The sequence below is a fragment of the Rattus rattus genome, chromosome 2 (assembly GCF_011064425.1).
Source record: "Rattus rattus isolate New Zealand chromosome 2, Rrattus_CSIRO_v1, whole genome shotgun sequence".
In the NCBI taxonomy this organism is placed as follows: domain Eukaryota; kingdom Metazoa; phylum Chordata; class Mammalia; order Rodentia; family Muridae; genus Rattus; species Rattus rattus.
In genome coordinates, this window is record NC_046155.1 from 199,205,152 (window position 1) to 199,227,075 (window position 21,924).

The 21,924-nt window shown below is 44.4% G+C and overlaps 2 protein-coding genes across 3 annotated transcripts in view; one reads left to right on the forward strand and one right to left on the reverse strand.

Moving 5' to 3' along the window:
- Rmnd1 (required for meiotic nuclear division 1 homolog) overlaps window positions 1–4,055 on the reverse strand; it is a 33,910-nt gene extending 29,855 nt beyond the window's left edge. Inside the window, exon 1 of the mRNA XM_032894800.1 lies at window positions 3,903–4,055. The gene's annotated coding sequence lies outside the window, so the exon portion shown is untranslated. The remainder of the gene's footprint in view (window positions 1–3,902) is intronic.
- An 82-nt stretch (window positions 4,056–4,137) lies between these two features.
- On the forward strand, window positions 4,138–21,324 carry Armt1 (acidic residue methyltransferase 1). 2 transcript variants are annotated; one of them, XM_032894801.1, is made up of 5 exons: window positions 4,138–4,350; window positions 6,981–7,086; window positions 10,932–11,176; window positions 16,810–16,972; window positions 19,650–21,324. In XM_032894801.1, the coding sequence occupies exons 1-5, from the start codon at window positions 4,310–4,312 to the stop codon at window positions 20,412–20,414; spliced, it is 1,320 nt and encodes a 439-aa protein (XP_032750692.1). In that variant the 5' UTR covers window positions 4,138–4,309; the 3' UTR covers window positions 20,415–21,324. The 2 variants fall into 2 exon arrangements, with proteins under 2 accessions (XP_032750692.1, XP_032750693.1); XM_032894802.1 differs by lacking the exon at window positions 6,981–7,086 and having other exon boundaries at window positions 4,231–4,350.
- The last annotated feature ends 600 nt before the right edge of the window (window positions 21,325–21,924 follow it).

Here is a 21,924-nt window from a genome sequence, read left to right on the forward strand (position 1 = left end):
GTCCTAGAAATTAGGAGGCAGAGGCAGGTTCAAGGCTAGCCTGCTCTACATAGTGAGTTCCAAGCCATTAAGAGATATATATGGACACTCAAAAACAAAGCAAGCAAAGAAATGAAAACCTTTAATCAAACCAATATATGCATATGCATACATACACAGACACACCAACCTATGCTTACACATTCTTTTACTCAACCTTTATAATTAAAACATCAACTAGCTGAGGCCACCCATACATCCAAGACCAAGTATCTCTGACATTATATCTTAGCTCCTTTGGAGAAGACAGGCATTTTCTCCTCTTCATTGAAAAGTCATGGAAGAGACCAAACCACAGAGATGAGTACAAGACACCAAGCAAACAGAAAGAGCTCGCTCAGTTCTACTGGAAAGGCTCCCAGAAAGACTGACATGGCTTTCATCTTTCAAGGGGGAAGGTGTTTTCAGGCCGGGGCTGGGCATAGGAGTAGGCTATCAGACATATTACAGACAAATTAGACAGTTAGGCATATTAGACAGGCCCCGAAGGAAATGGGCTGCTATGTGTAATTTCCCTCCTGTACTTAAAATATAAAATAGCACGCTCTTTTAAAAGCAAGCCCATAGTAATCAGTAATAGCAATTCTTAAAAATTAGGTGGCAAAGATTCAAGCATCATTCAGAGACTTCATAATTCACAGAAAACCCAGAGAATTTGACACACAAAATACTATGCAGTCTTGACAAGGGAACACGTGGAGATGAGGAGTGTGGTACACTCGGGTAACATTTGCAATGGTTCATGAAAGGACAGAGAGATCAGCAAAGCAACCAGGCCAGGTACACCGAATTATTTATTTAATAAAAGGGCTGCAACTTCAGCAAAGGAAGAAGTGAGCTACAGGAGATAAGGGTGAAAAACTATCGAGATACAAAAAAAGCACGTTAAAGGATCCTACAGGTTCCACAGCTGGGGAAGTCTGGGCTGTGAAATAAGAGTGTCACATAGTCAGGTGACTCAGAAACGTGTCTCTGCTAATGCTGTGAAGAAAAAGCAGAGAAAGACTCAGACGTGATGTTCCAGTATCTTCTACATTCTAAATGCTCTGTTTTACCTCACAATATAGGAGAAGACTGGGGTCTAAAGGCTAGTTGTTCAGTTAGGCTCAGTGGGTAAACATCCTGCTGTTACGCCTGATGGCCTAAGTTCAATACCCAAAAGCCACATGGTAAGAGAGAATTGGTTCCTGTGGTTGTCTCTGACTGACCTCCATACACTGTGTTATATGTTGAAACTCCACCTCCCACCCCCAATGAAAACAAAGTGAAAAAGCCACCTCAGCTTTCCCTGTTGCAAGGACTATGCTCTTACCACTGTCTTAGTTACCTGGAAAACACCATCAGAAGGGGTTAAATGTTATGAAAGTTAATTTTACTCACTCTTCTATAAATTCAGCATCTACAAAGCCTAACATCTGGACTCATCCCACATTCCGGATTTTGGCCATTACTCCCCAGACTCCACCTATTTCCTGTCCATTCCTTCTACTACCCAAAGCCAACAGCTCTCCCCCTCAGCAGGACCTACAATTTCCAGTCTTTCCTGATTTCCACTTCCTCGACACCCAGCTAATGTTCCATGTCTACTCCTATAATCCTCCCATTCACTGTGAACCCCGCATCCCTCTTCCTCAGCCACTGGCATAACCTCAATCCTGACTCAGCAGGATTCACCTCATTTGTGCCTACACTCTTGCAGCACACTGGAGACAGCCACCACCTCCTAGCTGCCTCTCCAGCCAGGACCACTCTGGGTCTTCTACAATGTCAGGACCCTCTCTCTGCCATATTCTACTGAGCAACCCCCTCCAATTTCCAGGTCTCCACCTAGTTTCTCATTCTCAATAATGACCTCAATTCCTCCTCCACTAACAAAATAGAAACTGAAAGTTCTACAAGATGATTCCTCAGCCATCATGATGAGTCATACATATTTATCTCTAAATCACTCAGAGCACCAATGATATAACAAGCTCAAAACTGGGCATCTGAACTCGTCCACAAAACCATTATGGCTTCCATATTGGTTCCAATTGGAACCACACGCTTCCATATTCAAATGCCAATCATACGCTCGTATTTGCATAAGCCCTAAACTTGGAAGTGGCTTCAACTTTTCTCTTCAGTCCCCATACTCAATCTGTCAGTAAATCCCACTGGCCTTTTCTGACGAGTACCCACCACAAACACCTTTACCAACTGGCCCAAGTTTCTGGCTTTTTCCAGTGGTGATTATAATAGCCACGTACCTGTTTGTGACGGTTGACCTTCATCTGACTAGCTGTAGAACCACTGTGGACACACTCCTATGTCTGCGACAGACTTTTCTGGAGCAGGTGAAGAGGAGTAAGACCTACTGAAACGTGGCTACAGCATGGCGCGGGCTGCCCTCTCTCATCAGCTGCTTTCTAGCTGAGCATGCATGCTCCTGCCTGCTCCCACTTCTGCCTCCATGTCCAATCTGCCACAACAGACTGTAGCTGAGTAGCAAACCCTCCTCCCTTCAGCTGCTTCTCTTCAGGTAGCTTGTCACATGGAGGCCAACTAGCACGCCGGTCCCCTGATTCTGGTCTCAGCCTCCTACAGCTTATTCACAATGGACTTCAGCAAAAGTCCTGAGACCTTAACTAGAATCCTATCCTTTTCCACGGTCGAATTTGATGATTTCCATTTACAATAAAAACCAAAGCTCCTACGACAACCTTCAGAGCTTATCCTTTCCCCGCCTTCTGCACTGCAGTGGCATTTCCTATAGGAAGGCCTGCTTTCTAGGCCCCCTGGGCCTTTCCGGCCCTTTCCACTTACCTGCCTCAAGCTCTCTTCCCAAGGACTTATAAGACTCCCTCCCTTGTCTCTTTCAGGTCTTCCTCAATGACTTGGTATAATACATATAACCAACACCCATCCAATTTGGATTTTCAAGACTGGGTTTCTCTGTTATAACAGCCACAGCACTCCTGGAACTTGCTTTGTAGACCAGGCTGGCCTCTGCCTCCCAAGTGACGGGATTAATATTTATAACCAACACCCACCCATTCTCTCACTTACTTTGTTCCTGTATTTAGCATCACTTACATACCTTGTATTTTTAGTTTCTTAATTCATGCAATGGCTATAAACTGAGTCTTTACTGTGTGTCATGCATTATGATAGCTCTGGAAATGGGGAAATACCCCTCATACCTGGAGTGGCAAATAAATGTGTGTGTGTGTGTATATATATATATATATATATAATATATAATATATATATATGAATGATAGCGACAATGATATCAGAAGGCAATAAAGGAGATTTTTGTCTCTCCTCAAAACAGGTTCAATGACAGTAGTGTCCTTGGACACAGAAGTGTCAACTAAATTTTAAAAATGAAACACAGGGTAGTTGACGTCCTTGGGCATTTATCTTTAAGAATAATTTGCCCATGTGCCTAAGGATAGCACTAACTGCACACTCAGTGTTTTATATAAAAGACATTAAGTTGGGAGTGGGACATGGGTAGGCCTAGGCGTTTTGAGGGGAGGGCTGGGAGGGGGTGGACATTGCCAAAATACATTGTATATGTATTTTGGTTACATTGTATACGTATTTTGGTTATGTATTTTGGTTATGTATAATAACATCAATTAAAAAGGCGGCTGCAACCAGGTTAGATTCAGCGGGCAGGCAGTGCTGACCTTTGGGAGCACGTCTTCCAATTCCTAAGTTCAAGGTGATTTCATGCATCTTGGCAGCTACTACTATGCCCTGCTTCCAACGCGCGGGCTCGGGATTGTTTGTCCTAGGTGCTTTGAATGCCCAGCTAAATCCTGAGGCTGTAGCCGAACCCCAATCGTTTGGCTGGGAAAGTGAAAAGCACTAACCTGTGCGCGGAGAAGACGACCGCGACGCCCACGCGCACGTTCCCGCCGTAGGAACCCCTGCGGAAACACACTCTGCCCCGCCCCGCTGCGGCGCAAGCGCACTAAAAGCCTCAGGCTGGACAGCTGGGACACGTGACTGCCTGAACACGTGACCACTCTGTGCACCCCTTTCCGCTCGACCGGCTACCGCCTCCGGTCCTCTAGAGCTTCCGCTCGCGTAGCCGGAAGCCCTTTGCATCCCATGCTCTGTCCCTGGCCAGGGCACCAAATAAAGTTTCTGAGTTCAAAAGCGCTTTTTACTTAAAAAAAAAAAAAAAAAAAAACCTCCAACGCTTTCTTTCTGGGCGCCGCAGCCGTTACCGTTGAACCCCGAGCAACGCCAGTGAGTGGCGTGTGGCGCCGGCGCGATGGCCGAGTCGCCGGCGTTTCTCTCCGCTCAGGACGTGGGGTGCGTCTCGCTTTTTCTCTTGCGCACTTGGGAGAAAATCCCGTGTTGGGTGAGGAAGCTGCGGGCGGTCGGGAGTGCTGGATCTTCAGGCTGAGAGTTCGAGTCCCGCCTGGGTGGGAGAGAACCGGCTCGCTGTCCTAGCCAGCATCAGGACCTTGCTAGATCCGCTGTGTACCTTCTTCTTTGCTGTCACGTAGTCCCAGCTCTGAAACTGAGGCAGGAGGATTGCTGCGAGTTAAAGCCAGCTTTCATTAGTAGAGAGTTCGAGCCCATTGTGGGACACATTAGAGAAAGCTTGTCTCTGGCGAAGGAGGAGGAAAAGCGCTGCGGGGGCCAACAATTAGGACTCATACCTACTGCGGTGTGTATTAATAATATGGGTCAAACTAACACTCTTACAACATTTAAATACGTCTTAATTTTGTGTGCGCGTGCGCACATGCCATTATTAGCGATAGAGGTCAGAGAATAGCTCTGTGGAGCCGGTTTTCTTTCACCTCTCAAGAGTTCAGAGAGATCTCAGGCGGCGGCCAGATTTACCTTTACCCACTGAGCCATCTCGCTGGTCCCCAAAATAAATATCATTAGAAGTAGTTCACTAGTGGAAACTTGCAATTTTCATATTTAGAGTTTTTTCCCCTATTCGCACTTCTCATGAAAATTATGTTTAGGCACAATAGATTCACCAAAACAGCTAATAGCTAAATGGAACAATTAATGGAACATTAGCTTAATTTAAATTTAATTAAAGTTATTTAAAACTTACTAATTCTTGACTGCTAGAATTTTCCACTTGCAATGTCTTTAGACTGGTTGAGTGCCCTCTGGGAAGGCGAACCTGTGGATAAAGGGGAATTACAGTGTGCTACAATTTTGAGGGCAAAGTTATAAGTAAGAGCAAAAATAAGCATTGGCTTAAATAGCTGATTTTTTTTGTTTGTTTGTTTGATTGGTTGGTTTTCTTTCGACAACAACCTACTGAATTATGTAGTAGAATATGACCTTGAACTCCAGATACTCCTGACCCCTAGTGATGGCATTACAGAGGTGAGCCACCACACCAAGCTCCAAATCCATATTTCACATACATTAATTTTCTGTGTTGGGGGAGGGTGGCACTCACCTGTGACATCACCCAGGAACGGAGGTCAGAGGACAACTTGTGTAGGGAGTCCCCTGTGTTCTTCTACCACTCTGGTTCTGGGCATGGAACTCGGGTGGTCCCTTCCCTTGGTGGCAAGTGCCTTCCCCTGCTGAGGCATCTCACCAGCGCTTGGAATAGTTTCAAGGTCCTTAGGTGTGGCCTTGCCTGGGAATGAGTGCAATGTCTGTGCCTCCAGAATTAAGCTGGCCCTGTTTTGGAATCTTGCCACTAGGAGCCTCCTGGCTTCCTCCTAACCCAAGGATCTCACCAGGGGCAGGCAGGACAGGATTGGGGGTGGGTGGGTAATAGAACAATAGGGCTTTGTAGTCACCTCAGGTTTTGTTTCTGGTGCCTTAGAAAACAGGTGTTGATAGGCTCACTCTCCCTCTGTCTTGACAGTATCACTGATGGGTAAACATTCAGTTCTAATTCTAGGAGTTAAAAAACAGGTTCAAAGCGCCCCAAAACCTCACAGTCCAAATGTGTCTTAGTTTTTGTTGTTGTTTTGTTTTTTAGTTTTTTATACCCCCCATTCAAGGAAGCCTTCTGCAGAATGCTCAATTGAGTCCCCTAGTTCAAAAGTCAGAACAAGGCACTTGTATTTGTAGAAATGTAATAAATTCAAGAGGGGTGATTTGGGCAGAGAAAACTGATGAGCTAAGCACTATACACTGTGTTAAAAGGTTAATGTTTCAGGAGCCAGACAGGGGGCTCAGTTATCAAGAGAGAGTCCTGCTCTTGCGCAGGACCCACAATTCGTTCCCATAATGCAAGTCTGATGGCTCACAACCACTGGTGACTCAGCTCTAGGGATCCATAGCCTCTGGCCTCAGCAGGCACTGGACATACCCCACCCACATCAGGGAAATACAAATCAAAACTACTTTGAGATTTCTCTTTCATCTTTCTGAGCAATTGACCTAGGACCAGAGCCTGGTTGATTGAAGACCAGTCCTTTCTTTGAACTTAACCACATTGCTGGAGTAGTTTCGATTTAGAAAAAGAAATTGAGTAAGGATAGAAAATAAAATGATTCAGTCGAGTTCTGGGGCAGAGCCAGTATTACAGTCTGTTCAGCAGCCATGACGGTAGTTTTCTAGGGTCTTCTGCCTTCTTCCCTCCCGTCCTTCATCCATTCTTCCTTCCTTCCCTTTCTCCTTCCCTCCCTCCTTCCTTTCTTCTTTCCAGATGGATCTTATATAGTTATCCCAGGATAGCTTTAAATTATTGATCCTCCCACCGCCATCTTCCTGGGGCTGGGGTTACAGCTGTGTGCCACTATGTTTTGTCCTGTCTGGGAGCTTCATTCATACAAGACATGTGAGCTACATCCTCAGATAATATCTGTAAAGCAGATAGGACTGGTGTGCTCTTAACAGTCGTATAAAAAGGAATTTGAAATGAGGTGTTCCAGAAACTAAAATCCAGCACGCCTTCTAGTGTTAAAGCTAGTGAGTGATGCATGGTATTGGACTCTCTTTCCTAGGTCCTTCGCATATCTTACGATTAAGGACAGAACACCGCAGATCTTAACCAAGGTTATCGATACATTGCATCGACATAAAAGTGAATTTTTTGAAAAACATGGAGAGGTAAGAATTAATCCCAGCTTTAATTTTGTGCTAGTTCTTCATGAGAATAACAGTATTTATAGATGTTTCAGCTCTCATGTAAAGACTTGTGTCTGGCACAAATACGTACCTGCTTTTCTGTGTATTAAGTAGCCTCCGGTTGACCTGTGTCCTAACAGCCTAGTCTTACTAAATCTTTAGGCTCATAAATGATGACCTTGTCTTTTCTGAAAAGCTTTTGAGGTTTCACAGCTACCTGTCCTACAGCATTTGTATTACTGATTGGAGACCTTGAGTCCCACAAGTGTAAAACTCCAAGTGAAGGGCAGTGTGAATTATACGGGGTTGATTGGCAACACAGTGTGACTTAATATGGGAAAGATTTGCTGGTTGGGGTAGGGTAAGACTTTAAAAGTTGCCTTGCCTGTTTAATCAACAGATGAGGAAAAAACCAAAACTAATCATGTTATTGTGGATAAAGCCATTAAAGCTATGACTCCGGTTATCTTTGGATTGTGCTGTACGCACTTGTACCTTCTTTTCCTTCCGTCTTGTCTGTCTTTGAGACAAGGTATCCAGTATCTAAAGATCTTGAACGCTTGGATTGCAGTTGTGCGCAACCACAAGCAGATTGTACAGGGCTGGGGAATGAGCACAGGAGTCTGCCCCTCCCTTCCCTCGCCCTCCCCTCCCCTCTCCTTTTCACCCAGGACTTCTGCATGGTAGGTATGCACTTTACCAACTGAGCTGCATGCAAAGTCCTAAATATTTCATGAACACATTGCAGCAAAGATTTAGAGTGATGGTTACTGGTTTGTTTGTATTTTTTCGTTTTTTGAGACATTTTGGTTTCTAGTATTTTGGTTTCCCTGTGTAGCTATGGCTGTCCTGGAACTCACTCTGTAGACTGTGCTGGCCTCGAACTCACAGAGAGCCACCTGCTTCTGCCACCTGAGTGCTGGGACTAAGGGCAGCGCTCCCACTGCCAGGTTGTAGTGATCTATATTGGCGGAATTGAAATGGAGCAAGGGTGCACGTGGGTATTTTGAGTGTATAAAGTTATCCTTCCTTCATTTATTTGTTTTATGTGTGTGTATGTATGTTATGGGTGTTTGATCTCTATTTATGTCTGTGTCCCACACACAGCACAGTGGCCATGGAGGTCAGAAGAGGGCATCAGATTGCCAGGAACAGATCTGGGTTCATGTGAATGAGGAAACCAAACTCAGGTCCATAACAATTCTTTTTAAACAAATTCTGATATAATACAGGACCATCTTTTGCTTTCTTCTCCTTTCTTGAGACTATTTAATTTAGGCTGACCTTGAACTCAGAGCCTCTGCTTCCTGGCTAGGTCAGAGTCTTACACCCCCATACCACCATTCCCTGTTATTTTTTATTGCTGACGTCTAGTTCATCTTGGACACTGACATTTGGGTTGATGGATGTTCCCAGGGTTTTAGCTCATACATGCAACTTCATTTGGATGGATGTGCATATTTACTTAAGTATACACCAGCCAAATCTAGGTGCTTTGCTTAAATATTGCCTCCTTTACTTAAACACAAGTATGCAAAAGTAACTTTTATTTTCCTGTTGTAATTTTTTTTCTGGGAGGTTCCTGCCTCTAGCTGCTAGCCTAGGCCTAGTCCTGCAAGCTTCTAGCCTCCCTACAATCTAATCTAGGCCTAGGTTGTTTTCAGCCTCTGAGGTTTGCTGAAAAAGCTCCTTTCTTGTTCTTTCTGAACTCTGGCTGGCTGGTTCAACTCAGATGTTCTGGCTCCAACTCCTCTCCCAGCTGACTAACTCAGTCTGGCTTCTCTCTCTGCCTGAGTTGGCCTCAGACTGACTCTGGCAGTCTGTTCTAATCTTCTGGCTTCTTGTTCTCCGGCTCTTTCTGTGTCCAGCTTGTTCTCGCTTCAGTCTGTCTCTGTAAAACTCTCCCGGTACCACTGCCTCCTTCTCCTCTCCGCTGTTCTGGTGCAGCCTCTTAGTGATCCCACACTTTTTAGCCTCTCTCCTTTGGCTCTTTGTGCAATACCTAGGGAGCCATGTCTGCCTTGTGGTTCTTAAAAGCCCATCCCTTTAGACTACCTGATCGGGTAGATGTTGACTCTCTTGGGGGTGTCACCAGGCCTCATTTAGTTGCCTCTGACTCCAAACACAGTGCCTGGCATAGACAGGACTCAGAAAATATTTGAACTGAAGGGAAGCAAGGTAAGAAATAGGTATTGTCGCCACATTAATTCTTGGCTCTTATAAAAAGATGCCTACAACCCTATATAAATCTCAGCTGGGGCAGGTGTGCTGATGTATGTCTTTAATCCCCACACTTGAGAGGCAGAGGAAGGCGGATCTCTGAGTTCACAGTAGTCTGAGCCACATCGTGAATTCTAGGTCAGCCATTGCTACACAGTGAGACCCTCTCTCCAAGCAAACAAACAAAATCTCAATTATAACTTATCCTTAAATAATGTATTCAAATCAAAGACCTTAGGGCAGAGAGTTGCAGAGGGTTCCTCTCTAGAACAGGAGGCCATGCTGGGGAGATGCTCACTGGTTAGGAGCACATCCTCCGTAAGCAGGAGGACTGGATGTGGATGCCAGCAGCCACAGAGTAAGCCTGCTGTCCTGCAAACCCTGCAGCTCCAGTTCTGAAGGACCTTTGCTCTCTTTTGGCTTTTGCATGTGCACATGAGTACACACATACAGAGGCACATAAACAAGGAAAACTTCCAAAACGAAAGACATGTATTATGTGAGGATGTAGCTCAGTGGCTGGGCATGTGCTTCTAAGCCAGTCTTGGGTTCAGTCTCCAACCACAGGCACATACATAGCACACACACACACACACACACACACACACACACACGCACACGCACACAGACACATGCACACACATACATACATACACATCCATGGACTTTCTCAGGCTTAGTTTCTAAAACTTGATAGTTTTGCATCCTTTAACATTGTGAGCCTGCAAATTTCTTAAAACCTCAGCCTCTAGCAGCAAACTGGATCCTACTTGATACCAAAAAGGTGTGGGTGTGGGTGTGGGTGTGTGTGTGGGTGTGGGTGTGTGTGTGGGTGTGGGTGTGGGTGTGGGTGTGGGTGTAGCTGTAGCTGTAGCTGTAGCTGTAGCTGTAGCTGTAGCATGGTGACTGAGTGCTTGCCGAGCATGAAGTGCTGGCTTCCATTCTGATCAGAGGAGGAGAATGACGATAGATCGGCAAGCTGATGGGATTGAAACACAATAGGGACTTCCCTAATAATGGTCTTACAAAAACCCTCCCTTCACGGAGCCCTGCTGGCCTCGGACTGTACAGCCTGTGCTGGTGTTGGCCCTTTGACTCCTACGTCTCAGCCTCACAAGCACTGGATTGCAGCAGTGCCCCTCCCTGCTTCAACTTTTCCTGTTTTCCAGGAGACATGCATCTTGCTTGTGCGGAATTGAGGCACTGTATGGTTATCCCACCTTGTTCTCCTCTGTCATGTGTCACAGGGATGGGGCATCTGTTTGTCATTGACCTGGGAGCAAGGATACAGACTGGAGAGCTGCAGGAGGGGCTCAGGGAGTCCAGGTTTCCTTCCTAGTCCTGCATTGGAAGGCTGTGCAAGGGGGAACGTGCAGGAATACTAGAGAGTCCTTCCCTCTGCCTTGCCCAGCCTTGAAAACAGGAAAAAAGATTGTTAAGATCTGTGTGTCGGCTGTAGGATCGTATAAAAACCCAAGTGTGCATTTAAAATCCTGTGTTTTTCCTTCTTCACTTAGTGCATAAAGCTATGGATCCCTGAAGAATATGCACCCGTGTATGCACTCACAAACAGCAAAGCTTTTTCTTGTCCTTTTGTACTTTCACAGGAAGGCGTTGAAGCTGAGAAGAAAGCCATCTCTCTTCTTTCTAAATTACGGAATGAACTGCAGACAGATAAACCAATTATCCCCTTGGTGGACAAGTGCGTTGACACGGACATATGGAATCAATACCTGGAGTATCAGCGGAGCCTTTTAAATGAAGGAGACGGGGAGCCACGTTGGTTCTTCTCGCCCTGGTTGTTTGTAGAATGCTACATGTATCGGAGAATTCATGAAGCCATCATGCAGAGGCAAGTGCACAGCCAGTAGATAACCAGTGTTTATGTAATTCACAGTTATTTTGAAATAATTTATTGGGGGCCTGCAAGATGGCTCAGCAGGGTAGGGCTTCCTGCCAAAATGGAAAAACCCATAGAGTGGAAGGAGAGAACTGAATCCCCAAGTTGTTCTTTGATCTGTCTTCCATAGTCATACTATGTCATGTGAGGACCCTCAATAAATAAACAAATGTAATTAGAGAAAAGAATAATTCAGCAAACAGAAACAATACTACTAGACATTTCCACAAATGAGTGAATAATATGACCTTCCTAAAGGCTACATATGTGTGCATGTGGATGTCAGAGAACAGCTTGTGGGCACCAGTCCTTACACCTTCTCGCCCAGTCTTAAAAATGCTTTCAAAAAGATTTCTACAGGAAAAACAAATAGTGCTTACTAAATAAAAATGTTAACTTGAAATTTAACATGGAGCTGGATTTTGTGCTGCTCACCTTTAATCACAGCACTTGAAGGGCAGAGGCAGGTGGATCTCTTGAGTTCAAGACCAGCTAGAACTACATGGTGGGGCCATTTTTTCTTTTTTAAATTAAGGTAGATGCTGGATGGTGGTACAGTCTCTTAATCCCAGCACTTGGGAGGCAGAGGCAGGTGGATCTGTGAGTTTGAGACCAGCCTGGTCTATAGAGGGAGTTCTAGCCCAGCCAAAGCTATACAATGAGAACTTGTCTCTAAAAAATAAACCAGGGGTTGGGGATTTAGCTCAGTGGTAGAGCGCTTGACTAGCAAGCGCAAGGCCCTGGGTTCGGGCCCCAGCTCCAAAAAAAAGAAAATTAAAAAAAAAACAAAAAACAAAAAAAAAACAAAAACAAAAACAAAAACCCAAAACAATTAACAAAGGAGCCAAGAAAGCAAATGTTTCCTTCACAGACAACAAGAAATGTGCTTGGTTACTTTTCTCTTTGTTGTGCTGAGCCCTTGGCTGGAGGCAGCTTAGGGGAGGCAGCTCAGGGGATGGCGACTTGTAACTACAGAACAAGGGTGCATTCCATGGAGGCAGAGAAAGTATGTGGCATGCGTGGAGCGTGTGGGCAGCTGGTCACGTCAGCAGTCAGGAGCAGAGAGTAAGGAGGGCTGGAGCTCAGCTCGCTCTCCTTGTGCAGCTTAGGAAATAGTGCTGCCCACATGAGGATGGGTCTTGATAATCTCACAGATATGTTCAGGGATTTGCCTCCAAGGGGAGTCTCGATCCTTAAGCTGACAATCAGTGTGACCATTACAAATAAGATGTATCAGAGTTTATTCTGTAAAAGGAATAATCAGAAAAGGGACTCTTGTCACATACTCTCTTAATTATCTTCTGCTTTTGTTTTAGTTTTAAAGATTTATTGTGTGTTTATATGCATTGTGTGTGCCTGCATGTGTGTGTGTGAGTGTGTACCAGCGTAGGCTGGATGCCTTTGGATCCCCTAGAACTGGAGTTACCAGAGGCTCTAAGTTAATTGACTTGGGTGCTGGGAACAGAACCTGGAAGAATAGCAAGTTTCTTAGCCACTGTATTTCTCCAGCCCTGGCATTTTGTTTTTAATGGCTAGATTAAAAAAAATCTAAATGTCATATATTCCAAAACCTTTTTATAGATCATTTATTCTGTTTCTCTTAAGAAATTCTTCCCCCCTCCCCCCGGAGCTGGGGACCGAACCCAGGGCCTTGCACTTGCTAGGCAAGCACTCTACCACTGAGCTAAATCCCCAACCCCAATCTCTTAAGAAATTCTTATGTGCATCTGGTTTATAGTACAGAAGAGGTGATATGAATTGTTCTTTTAGTTTATAAGTTCCAAAAATACAAGTTTGCTGTGTAAGAAGTCCTTTAGTACCTGTTTCTAAACACGGTAGTGTAACTCAGGCTCCAGGACGAGCCTGCCACACTGTGGCTGCTATCACAACTGGGGAAGCAAGACAGAAATGGCCGCGCATAGAGACTGCGGCTAGTGAGCATAGTTGAGAAGACCCAAGACTGGCTTCAGTGAGACAGCACATTTAATTGGGAGAACGAAGGCTATTTAAACCTTTAGAGTGTACATTGTTGGTGGGGGTCAGAGCAATGAGGGTGCCTCAGGTGCATAGAGAGGAGTTTCAGATATTGCTGGACATAACCTTACAATGAGAGGAGGCTCACCCTGGCTACTAGGCTATGTGACCTCCTCTGAGGAGCAAGGGCTGGGGCACAGGGCTAAGTGTGGGCTGGGATGTGCAGGCCTGGGCCAGGTGGGGAGCTGTCCTATCCCCGCTGATCTCAGAACCAGATTTCTGGGTTTGAACCCACCTCAACTGCACTCTTGCTCCTGACCAGCTCCCCCAGTCTCACAATAGTAGGATGATTTAAAGTAATAGATCAAAGCCAGTTTGGGAAACTGAGGCAAGAGTAGTGTATTTGAGGACAACCTGAGTTGTATAGCAAGGTTACCCTCGGCATGAGACCCTGGTAAAAGAAAGAAAAAAAGGAAGAAATGAGTCAATCAAACCAATACTAATTATAAAACCAAATAATTTCAGTGTAGGTTTTGCTGAACAGCTACAGCCTAGAACTTTGTTTCATCTTTGGGAACAACTACCTGACCTGGGTCAAGTTTTTTGTTATTTGTTTTGTTTTTTTCCCCTGCTTTTAAGCTATGTATTGATTTACTGATTGTATATGTCTTAGGGTTTTACTGCTGTGAAGAGATACCATGACCAAGGGAACTCTTATAAAACAACATTTAGTTGGGGCTGCCTTACAGGTTCAGAGGTTCAATACAGTATGATTAAGGTAGTAGCGTGACAGCCTCCAGGCAGGCATGGTACAGGTGAAGCTGAGAGATCTGCTATGAAGAGACTCACTTCCAGGCCGCTAGGGTGAGGATCTTACAGCCCGCAGTGACACAGCCACTTAAACAGGGCCACACTTTCTAATAGTGCCACTCTCTCAGTCAAGCATAGACAAACCATCACAATATATCAATGTTTTTTCTTCCTGAAACATGGTCTCGATGTCTTTGAACTCATGTGGCCCAGGCTGGCTTCAAAACCAAGGTCCTCCTGTGTCAGCCTGCTAAGTGCTCAGATTACAGGTGAGTGCCACCACACCTGGCTCCTAGGCTTTATAACTGAAATAGTGGGAACAGCTTATGGAGGCTTCTTCCACGGACTGTTGCATGGTGGGTTCATCAGTATTGATGAACACCATTCTCAGTAGTCCACATTGCTGAAGAATACTGCACATCGTGAGCCTTCAGATGGTCCTCTGTGGTGCTGATAGCTTAGTTGTTCCAGTTTGGGACAAGAATGAAACTACAGACATTGTAATATGGGTTTTTTGGGTTAGACTTATTTCATTTTATTTTTTATTTTGTGTGTATGTGTGCTTTGCATGTATGTATGTCTATGTACCACTTGCATGGCTAGTGCATGCAAATGCCAGAATTGGGCATCAGATCCCCTAGAACTGGAGTTACAGATAGTTAGAGATGCCATGTGAGTGCTGGGAATTGAACCTGGGTCCTCAGGAGGAGTAACCAGTACTTAACCACTGAGCCTCATTTTATCTGCCCAGTTCTGACCTAGTTTTGATGATGATGTGTATGTGTTTCTGTTGGGAATAGTTTCATGTGTATTGTTTGTTCAGGGCATATGGCCATACACAGCCTCTTTAGATTCTGAAGCAGTGAATGATATTAAATGAGAAAGTGCACATATCTATGTGATGTTTGCTCCCTTAATCTTAAACAAAAATTCATGTTTATACATGAGCTGTGACTTTAATCGATAACCATTACAGAACATGAGCTGGCAGACTTTTCTGTAGAGAGCTAGTGTTTTTTAGCTTTCTAGGCCAATGGTCTCTGTCCTGGCCACACACTTTTGCCACCATGATGTGATGGTCATATCCCCCATGGCAGTGCATTCTTCTAGTGCAACACTGAGCTTTCTGTTCCATATGGCACAGAATACGGCTCACACCCTCTTCCTCCCCTCTCTCCCTTCCTCTTTGCCAGCTTAGAATTCACTATGAAGCCCAGGTTGGCCCCGCATTCTAGAAAATCCTCCTGCCTCAAGCCTTCTACAAGCATAGACCACCATGCCTGACCACTTCTCCTCTACTTACCTGTTAACCATTCTTGGTTTTTGGGTCACACAGAACAGGCCTCACTGGGTCTGTGGGCTTTTGTTTGCCTCCCCCCCACATTTGAACTTGTGCATCCAAATGGCCTTTTGCCCTTTTAAATCACCTTGAGGGACTGACTGATTTCAGTAATGCTGTCATTGCTAAAATACCTTTTAATTCTTTGGGATTTATTTCCAAGCTCATTTTCAGTCCTCAAAAGGGAAAATTAGTTTTGTTAATTTTGAGTCACTCCAAGTTTTTTTTTTTTTTTTTTTGTTTTTTTTTTTTTTTTTTTTCTTCTTTTTTTTTTTTTTCTTTTTTCCGGAGCTAGGGACCGAACCCAGGGCCTTGCCGCTTGCTAGGCAAGCGCTCTGCCACTGAGCTAAATCCCCAACCCCCACTCCAAGTTTTTTAATCAAAATGTTTTTACTCAATTTGATTGTGGTGTATTCTACTGTCATTTCTGAGTGACTTTTGCTTGTTGCCAAGAGAGAGTTCCACAGTCACTGACAGAGTGTTTAATAATATGCCACAGGTTCTGAAGAAAGTTCCCAAAGAGGAGCTGCAAAGTGCTTTGGCAATGACAGCACCCTTGGAGTAGAGGTGTGGCTTCCCACACTCACTGCTGGTCCGAAGGAGCAGCAACACCTGGTATGTCATTTTATAAGAACAGTCTTGCTGAAAGTTGAGGCAGGAGGACTGCCAAGGCCAGCCTGGACTACGTAGTGAGAACCAGTCTCAAACACAAGATCAAACAAACAAACCTCATTCTGTGAGACCACCATTATTTTTATCCTAATGTGGATGGCCTATGAAACATCAGTTAATCAGGATGTCTTTTCAGTTCCTTCACGACTGCCATATTAGCACTGACATCTTGTTCATTATTTTCTCATACACCTTCTCGTGAAGATGATAAATCCATAATTCAAGCATCACCTGAGGTCAGAAGTAACCTGGGAGTAAATCTGTACACAGGTGACTTGTTTGTCATTCCACTACCATTTACAGAGCATTCACAGATTTCCTCAAGGGCTCTCTGGCTGTGATTCCTGGTGATCACTGTGGCATTCATGATGTGCGCTTATTCTCCGTTCTTGTTATTAGGAGCCCTCCACATAGGGGACAAAAGGATGTCACTAAAGTAGTTAGTTATCTTGTAATCTAGTTTTGCTTTGTTACTTTGTTTGAGATAGGATCTCACTTTGTAGCCTTAGTTGGCCTGGAATGCACAGCAGGCGTCCTTGAACTCACAGAGATCCATCTGCCTTTGCCTGTGGTGCAGCAGGTTTAAAGGTGTGCACTACCAGCTATTTCTGGCCCAGAGATTTGTTTTTGTATGACTGAGTGGTTGGTGCTGTGTCTCCGATATGTTAGTTACTGGGATGGCAGTGCTGTCCTCCTGTTGGGGAACTGTGGTCACCTGAGAAAGGGGAAGGGTTCTTGTTGAAGGAGAAGGACTCACAGAAATGCCTCACTGCGTTTTTCTCTGCCACAGTCCACCAATCCATGACTTTGATGTGTTTAAGGAAAGTAAAGACGAGAACTTCTTTGAGTCGCAGGACTCCATCAATGCTCTGTGTGCACACTTGCTGCAGCTGAAACCCATCACAGACCTTGGGGAAAACCAGATCCAGGACGAGTTCTTCAAACTCCTGCAGGTAAACGTTACATCAGTCTGATGCTTTTACATCCAGTCTGCAAAGAGTACTACACCATGACTTTATACAAATATATTTTACTTTATACAGATATTATACATCAGTAACACTGTATTATGATTCTTTTTTAGCTACATTGTTTCTTTTCCTTTGGTGTTTTCTTTCTCTGACCTGTCTCTTATGTTAGCCTGAGATTTAAAAAAGAGAGAGAGAACTCTATAAGCCAACTCAATGCTCCTGTGAGCTCACTCTTTCAGGAAATATTCTTTGTGGGGTTGGGTTTAGGGCCCTGGGTTCGGTCCCCAGCTCTGAAAAAAAAAAAAAAAAAAAAAAGGAAATATTCTTTGTAACCTGTGCCCTTTGTCCCATAAGTAGACCCAATCCTAAAGGGGAAAGAGTCAGCCATTCGCCTCCTGTCTCTGATCTTGCTGCTATCCACACTATTTCTGCTCCTTCGCAGTGAAGCCCAGAGTTGTCTTCTTGTCGTAAGGGAAGCCTGAAATTCTTTTAGCTCACAGGGAACAGTGATCTGTTATAGCTCTGTGACCGTCCATGTAAATAATTTTGGACCTACTATGCTAAGCACTTTCGTAGACATAGGGTCACAGAAAAATAAATGGCCATCTTTGCTGCCTTAGCACCTATTTTATGTTTTGAGACAGTCTTACTCTACCCCAACTGGCCCGTAAGTCACGTAGTGCAGGCTAACCTCAAACTCATAGCAGTCCTCCTGCCTCAGCTTCTCAAGTGCTGGGATTACAGGTATGGTGCTTGTGATACTGAGGGCATGTAGATGTACATGTGGAGGTCAGAGAACGAATGCTGTTGTTACCTGCTGAGCCATCTTACCAGTGCCACGTTGTTTTATTTAAGCCTTACGCCTTAAAAACAACTTGCATCAGTTGATCTCAGTGAAGCTCTTGGTTGAAGATGTGTCATGCTGGTTTTAGTGTTTTGTTTGTTTTGAGCCAGGGCCTTTCATCCTGTGCAGGCGGCCTTGGACCCCATGGTGCAGGCATTCCTTTTATTTGAGCCTTCTCTCTCTCTCCCTCCCTCTCTCTCTCTCAAGTAGCTGGGAATGTAGCCATGTGCCACCATACCTAGGCATTTTCCTTACTTTAAGAATGATAGCTGGAAATGGTGGTACACAACTTTAATCCCAGCATTTGAAGATCTTTGTGAATTCAAGGCTATTCAGGGCTGGATAGTAAAAACCTGTTTCAGAAAAAGTGCATATAGATGAGAGTAGAGTCCCTCTGGACTGTGTGTGTGTGTGTGTGTGTGTGTGTGTGTGTGTGTGTGTGTGTGTGTGTGTGTGAATGAGTGATACATGTATGTGAACGAGTATATGTGAATGAGTGTGTATGTGTGTGAGTTTGTGGACGAGTATGAATTAGTGAGTATGTATGTGTGTAATTGAACAAATGTGTGTGTGTGTGAATTAGTGAGTGTGTGTGCATATGTGTGTGTACAAGTGAGTGTATATGTGTGTGCCTGGAAGCCAGGAAAGGTGCCGGATTGCTCAGAGCTGGAGTCAGGGGTCTGGGACTGTGGGTCTGATATGTGGATGCTGGAATCGAGCTTGGGTCCTCACGATTGCACAGCCAGTGCTCTTAGCGCTGAATCATCCCTGCAACCCCTTCGGTGGTATTTTACAACAAAGTGTTATTGGAAGACCACTGTCCATTTCCATACTTCCCTTCTAATCCCTAGAGCTGTGGGGTGTTACAGAGGCCATGTGGTCCATGCATTTTTGTGGTGATGCTGGGGTTGAACTCAGGCCCTCAGGTGTTCCAGGCAAGTGCTGGAAGCCTGAGCTCCCTCCAGCCGCTATGCCGAATGGTTCCTTAGCTGAGACTTTGGTGTGCCATGGCACGCATCGTGTCTCTCTAGGCTTGCAGAACCTGAGCCATAGGGACCTTAACTGCTGTGATCTGTCATGGGTGGTGTTTGAACACAGCTCTGGCTCCAGTCTGCAGTCCTGCATGTGGCATTTTCATAGCTTAGAAACCATAGGATTCACCTGCATATTCCTACAACTTCTCAGAGTCCTGTGGACGATGACTGAGGAGACAAACTATGCAGGAAACAGTCTTAATAAAGAAAAACAAACCAAAAACCAAACAAACAAATAAAAATATAGGATTACATTCTTCCCTAGAAAATAGCAGAGTATTGCTTAGTATGTGGCCAGATAATAAACAAACGGCTACACTGGGCCTGTGGCTAACGCCTTGTCTTAAGGATTAGGTCTTGAGATGTCTCTGTCCGATTTCCATTAGCACACGAACAAACTTGGTCCCGGGCTTCCATGTATGATCGGTACAGAAAGATACAACATTTGGAGATGTAGAGAGTAAAGGAGCTTAGCTTTTTCTCTTGATTTCCAATTCTAAAATAAGTTGTGATCCTCTCTCTTAGAGCGTTGTAACATCTGTGTCTCTAAGTTAGTAATGTAGGTGCTAATGCTACTTAACAGTTTTTACATATTCACCAAAATATCATTGTTCACATGTCTACTAAATACAGGATCATAATAATTCTGTTAGAGAAACTATAGAGTTGGTGAACTTTTTAAGATTTGTATAGAAATATTATGAGTATTTTTGGGAACTTTCTGTACAATGGAGCTGTTGTTTATGAAAAGAGTAATGACTTTTTTTCTTCTTCATTTCAGATTTCTCTCTGGGGGAATAAGTGCGACCTGTCTCTCTCAGGTGGAGAAAGTAGTTCTCAGAAGACCGATATAATAAATTCTTTGAAAGACCTAAAACCATTCATTTTAGTAAATGAGACAGAATCTCTCTGGGCATTGCTTAGTAAGTTAAAGAAAACAGCAGAGCCCCCCGCAGTTAGAGTAGACATCGTTCTGGATAATTCTGGGTTTGAACTGGTTACAGATTTAGTATTTGCAGACTTCTTGTTATCCTCTGAATTAGCTACTGAGATTCATTTTCACGGGAAAACCATCCCATGGTTTGTGTCTGACGTTACTGTGCAGGACTTTGAGTGGATAGTTGAGCATATGAAGGGTAGTCATCTGGAGTCCATGTCTGCCTGTGGGGCTGCCTGGGAGGCCTATGTTAGGATGAAGAAGTGGGTTTACCACGACCATGCCTTTTGGACTCTGCCTCATCCATTCTGTGCAATGCCCCAGGTCGCCCCTGACTTATATGCTGAACTGCAAAAGGCAGGCCTTGTTTTATTTAAGGGAGATTTGAATTATAGGAAGCTGATGGGTGACAGGAAATGGAAGTTCACCGTTCCGTTCCATCAGGCTCTGAGTGGCTTCCACCCTGCACCTCTCTGTAGCATTAGAACATTGAAGTGTGAGCTTCAGGTTGGGCTGCAGCCTGGGCAGGCCGAGCACCTCACAGCGTCTGACCCCCACTGGCTGACCACAGGCAAGTATGGAATATTTCAGTTTGATGGGCCACTTTGACTCCACTCAGGAATTCCTGGTGGCAGAGAATGTTCTGTGAATCTCTCTTCAGCCTCAGAAAAACAGAGCATGGATTCAGGCCTGGCTTCTCCTCAGCATGGGCAGCCCCATGTCTCAGCTCCTGTGCTACCTTACAGACTGTAGATGAGGCTCCTTGGAATGCTTCCCTCCTGCGTTGTTTTGGGTTTTAAGCCAGTTACACTTCTGTTGGAATTTTAGTCACTATTCCAAGTAAATGCAAACTTTCAAGTGGTTTTAATGAACTCATCTTTGACTTCAAAGAATGCAAAAATGTGGGTGACTTTGCTTTAAAAACTAATTTAAATGTTAGCAAATCTTGTTTTCTTAAACTGATTGTTTAATACGAGGAAGCTTATTGTTATTTATCTTAGTTTTGGCTCTTGAGTTAGTGGCCCAGTGAACACATGCCTTGTAAGAGCTCTCCCTGGAGGCGTGTGCATGATGCTTGAACACAATTACCTCAGACCTGAACCACAGCCTGCTCTCTCGCATGCATTAAGTTTTTAAAGCCCATTTTCTTACATAGATTTGTATTTTGATTGATCTATGGAAAAGGTCAAAGCACAAACTGAACATCTAAACAGTGACTGACAAAGTATGAGTACAGTTATGTCCCCATTGTCCTTCCGATTGCCATGGTGACCTCACCACCACAGTGGTGTCCAGATGAAGACAGCTTCGGTTTGCAGTAGCAGACTTAGATGGAAATGACTGTTGGGCATTGTTTTAGTTACTGCCAAGCTGAGTTTAGTCTTCATATCACACGTTGTATAGTTCCTCACCTCAGATATAGAGTCTGTAAATTCTTGTTACTTTGTTTCAAAACAAATTGGAAATAAAGTTGAAATGCTTTCTGTACTGGAATAATAAAATGAATTTTACAGAGAAATCTCACTGGCTTTTATTTGCTTTGGGTATAAGTGAAGACAAGTAGATTAAACTTGAGATCTGCACAGTACGCTAGCTGTTTCCCACAGTCACTGAGACGGTGTGGCAGTGAAGCTGGACTCTGTTCCTGCTCAGGTTGGGGTCTTCAAGATATGTGAAGCCCTCTAGGATATGCTGTCTCCTTGCTCACTTGTCTATATTAAGCGTAAGTCACCAAAATGGTCAGCAAGTTGTAACTTCATGAAGAAGCTGACATTCAGAACATAGGTGTGTGATTGGCTTCATGGTGACCTGAGCTACCAACCGCGTGCCACACTTTGCAAAGCTGTCTTCCAGCATCCCCCTAGTTTTGCAATGTGGTTTCTTAAGAACGTGGATGGATGGCACTGTAGTGTTTTTGAAAGTGTTCAGCTCCACCCTCAGGAAGGGAAAGCAAAGACGCAAGTCAGAGCAAGAAAGGGGCCATCTGGGAGAGGGTGACAAATGCTTAGCACAGGGCAGTGCCTTCCTGTTTTTACCAGTTTTTTTTTTCGTGCTTTTGAGACAGGTTTACTCTGTACCGAGGATCTCCTGGAAACTCCGTGATCCTCCTGCCTCAACC

Bases quoted from the DNA above. Each gene is read 5' to 3' on its own strand.
- Armt1 (XM_032894801.1), top strand. From the start codon at position 4,310: ATGGCCGAGTCGCCGGCGTTTCTCTCCGCTCAGGACGTGGG. The intron at 4,351-6,980 runs GTGCGTCTCGCT...TCTCTTTCCTAG, and splicing joins CTCTCCGCTCAGGACGTGGG to GTCCTTCGCATATCTTACGA. The intron at 16,973-19,649 runs GTAAACGTTACA...TCTTCATTTCAG, and splicing joins AGTTCTTCAAACTCCTGCAG to ATTTCTCTCTGGGGGAATAA.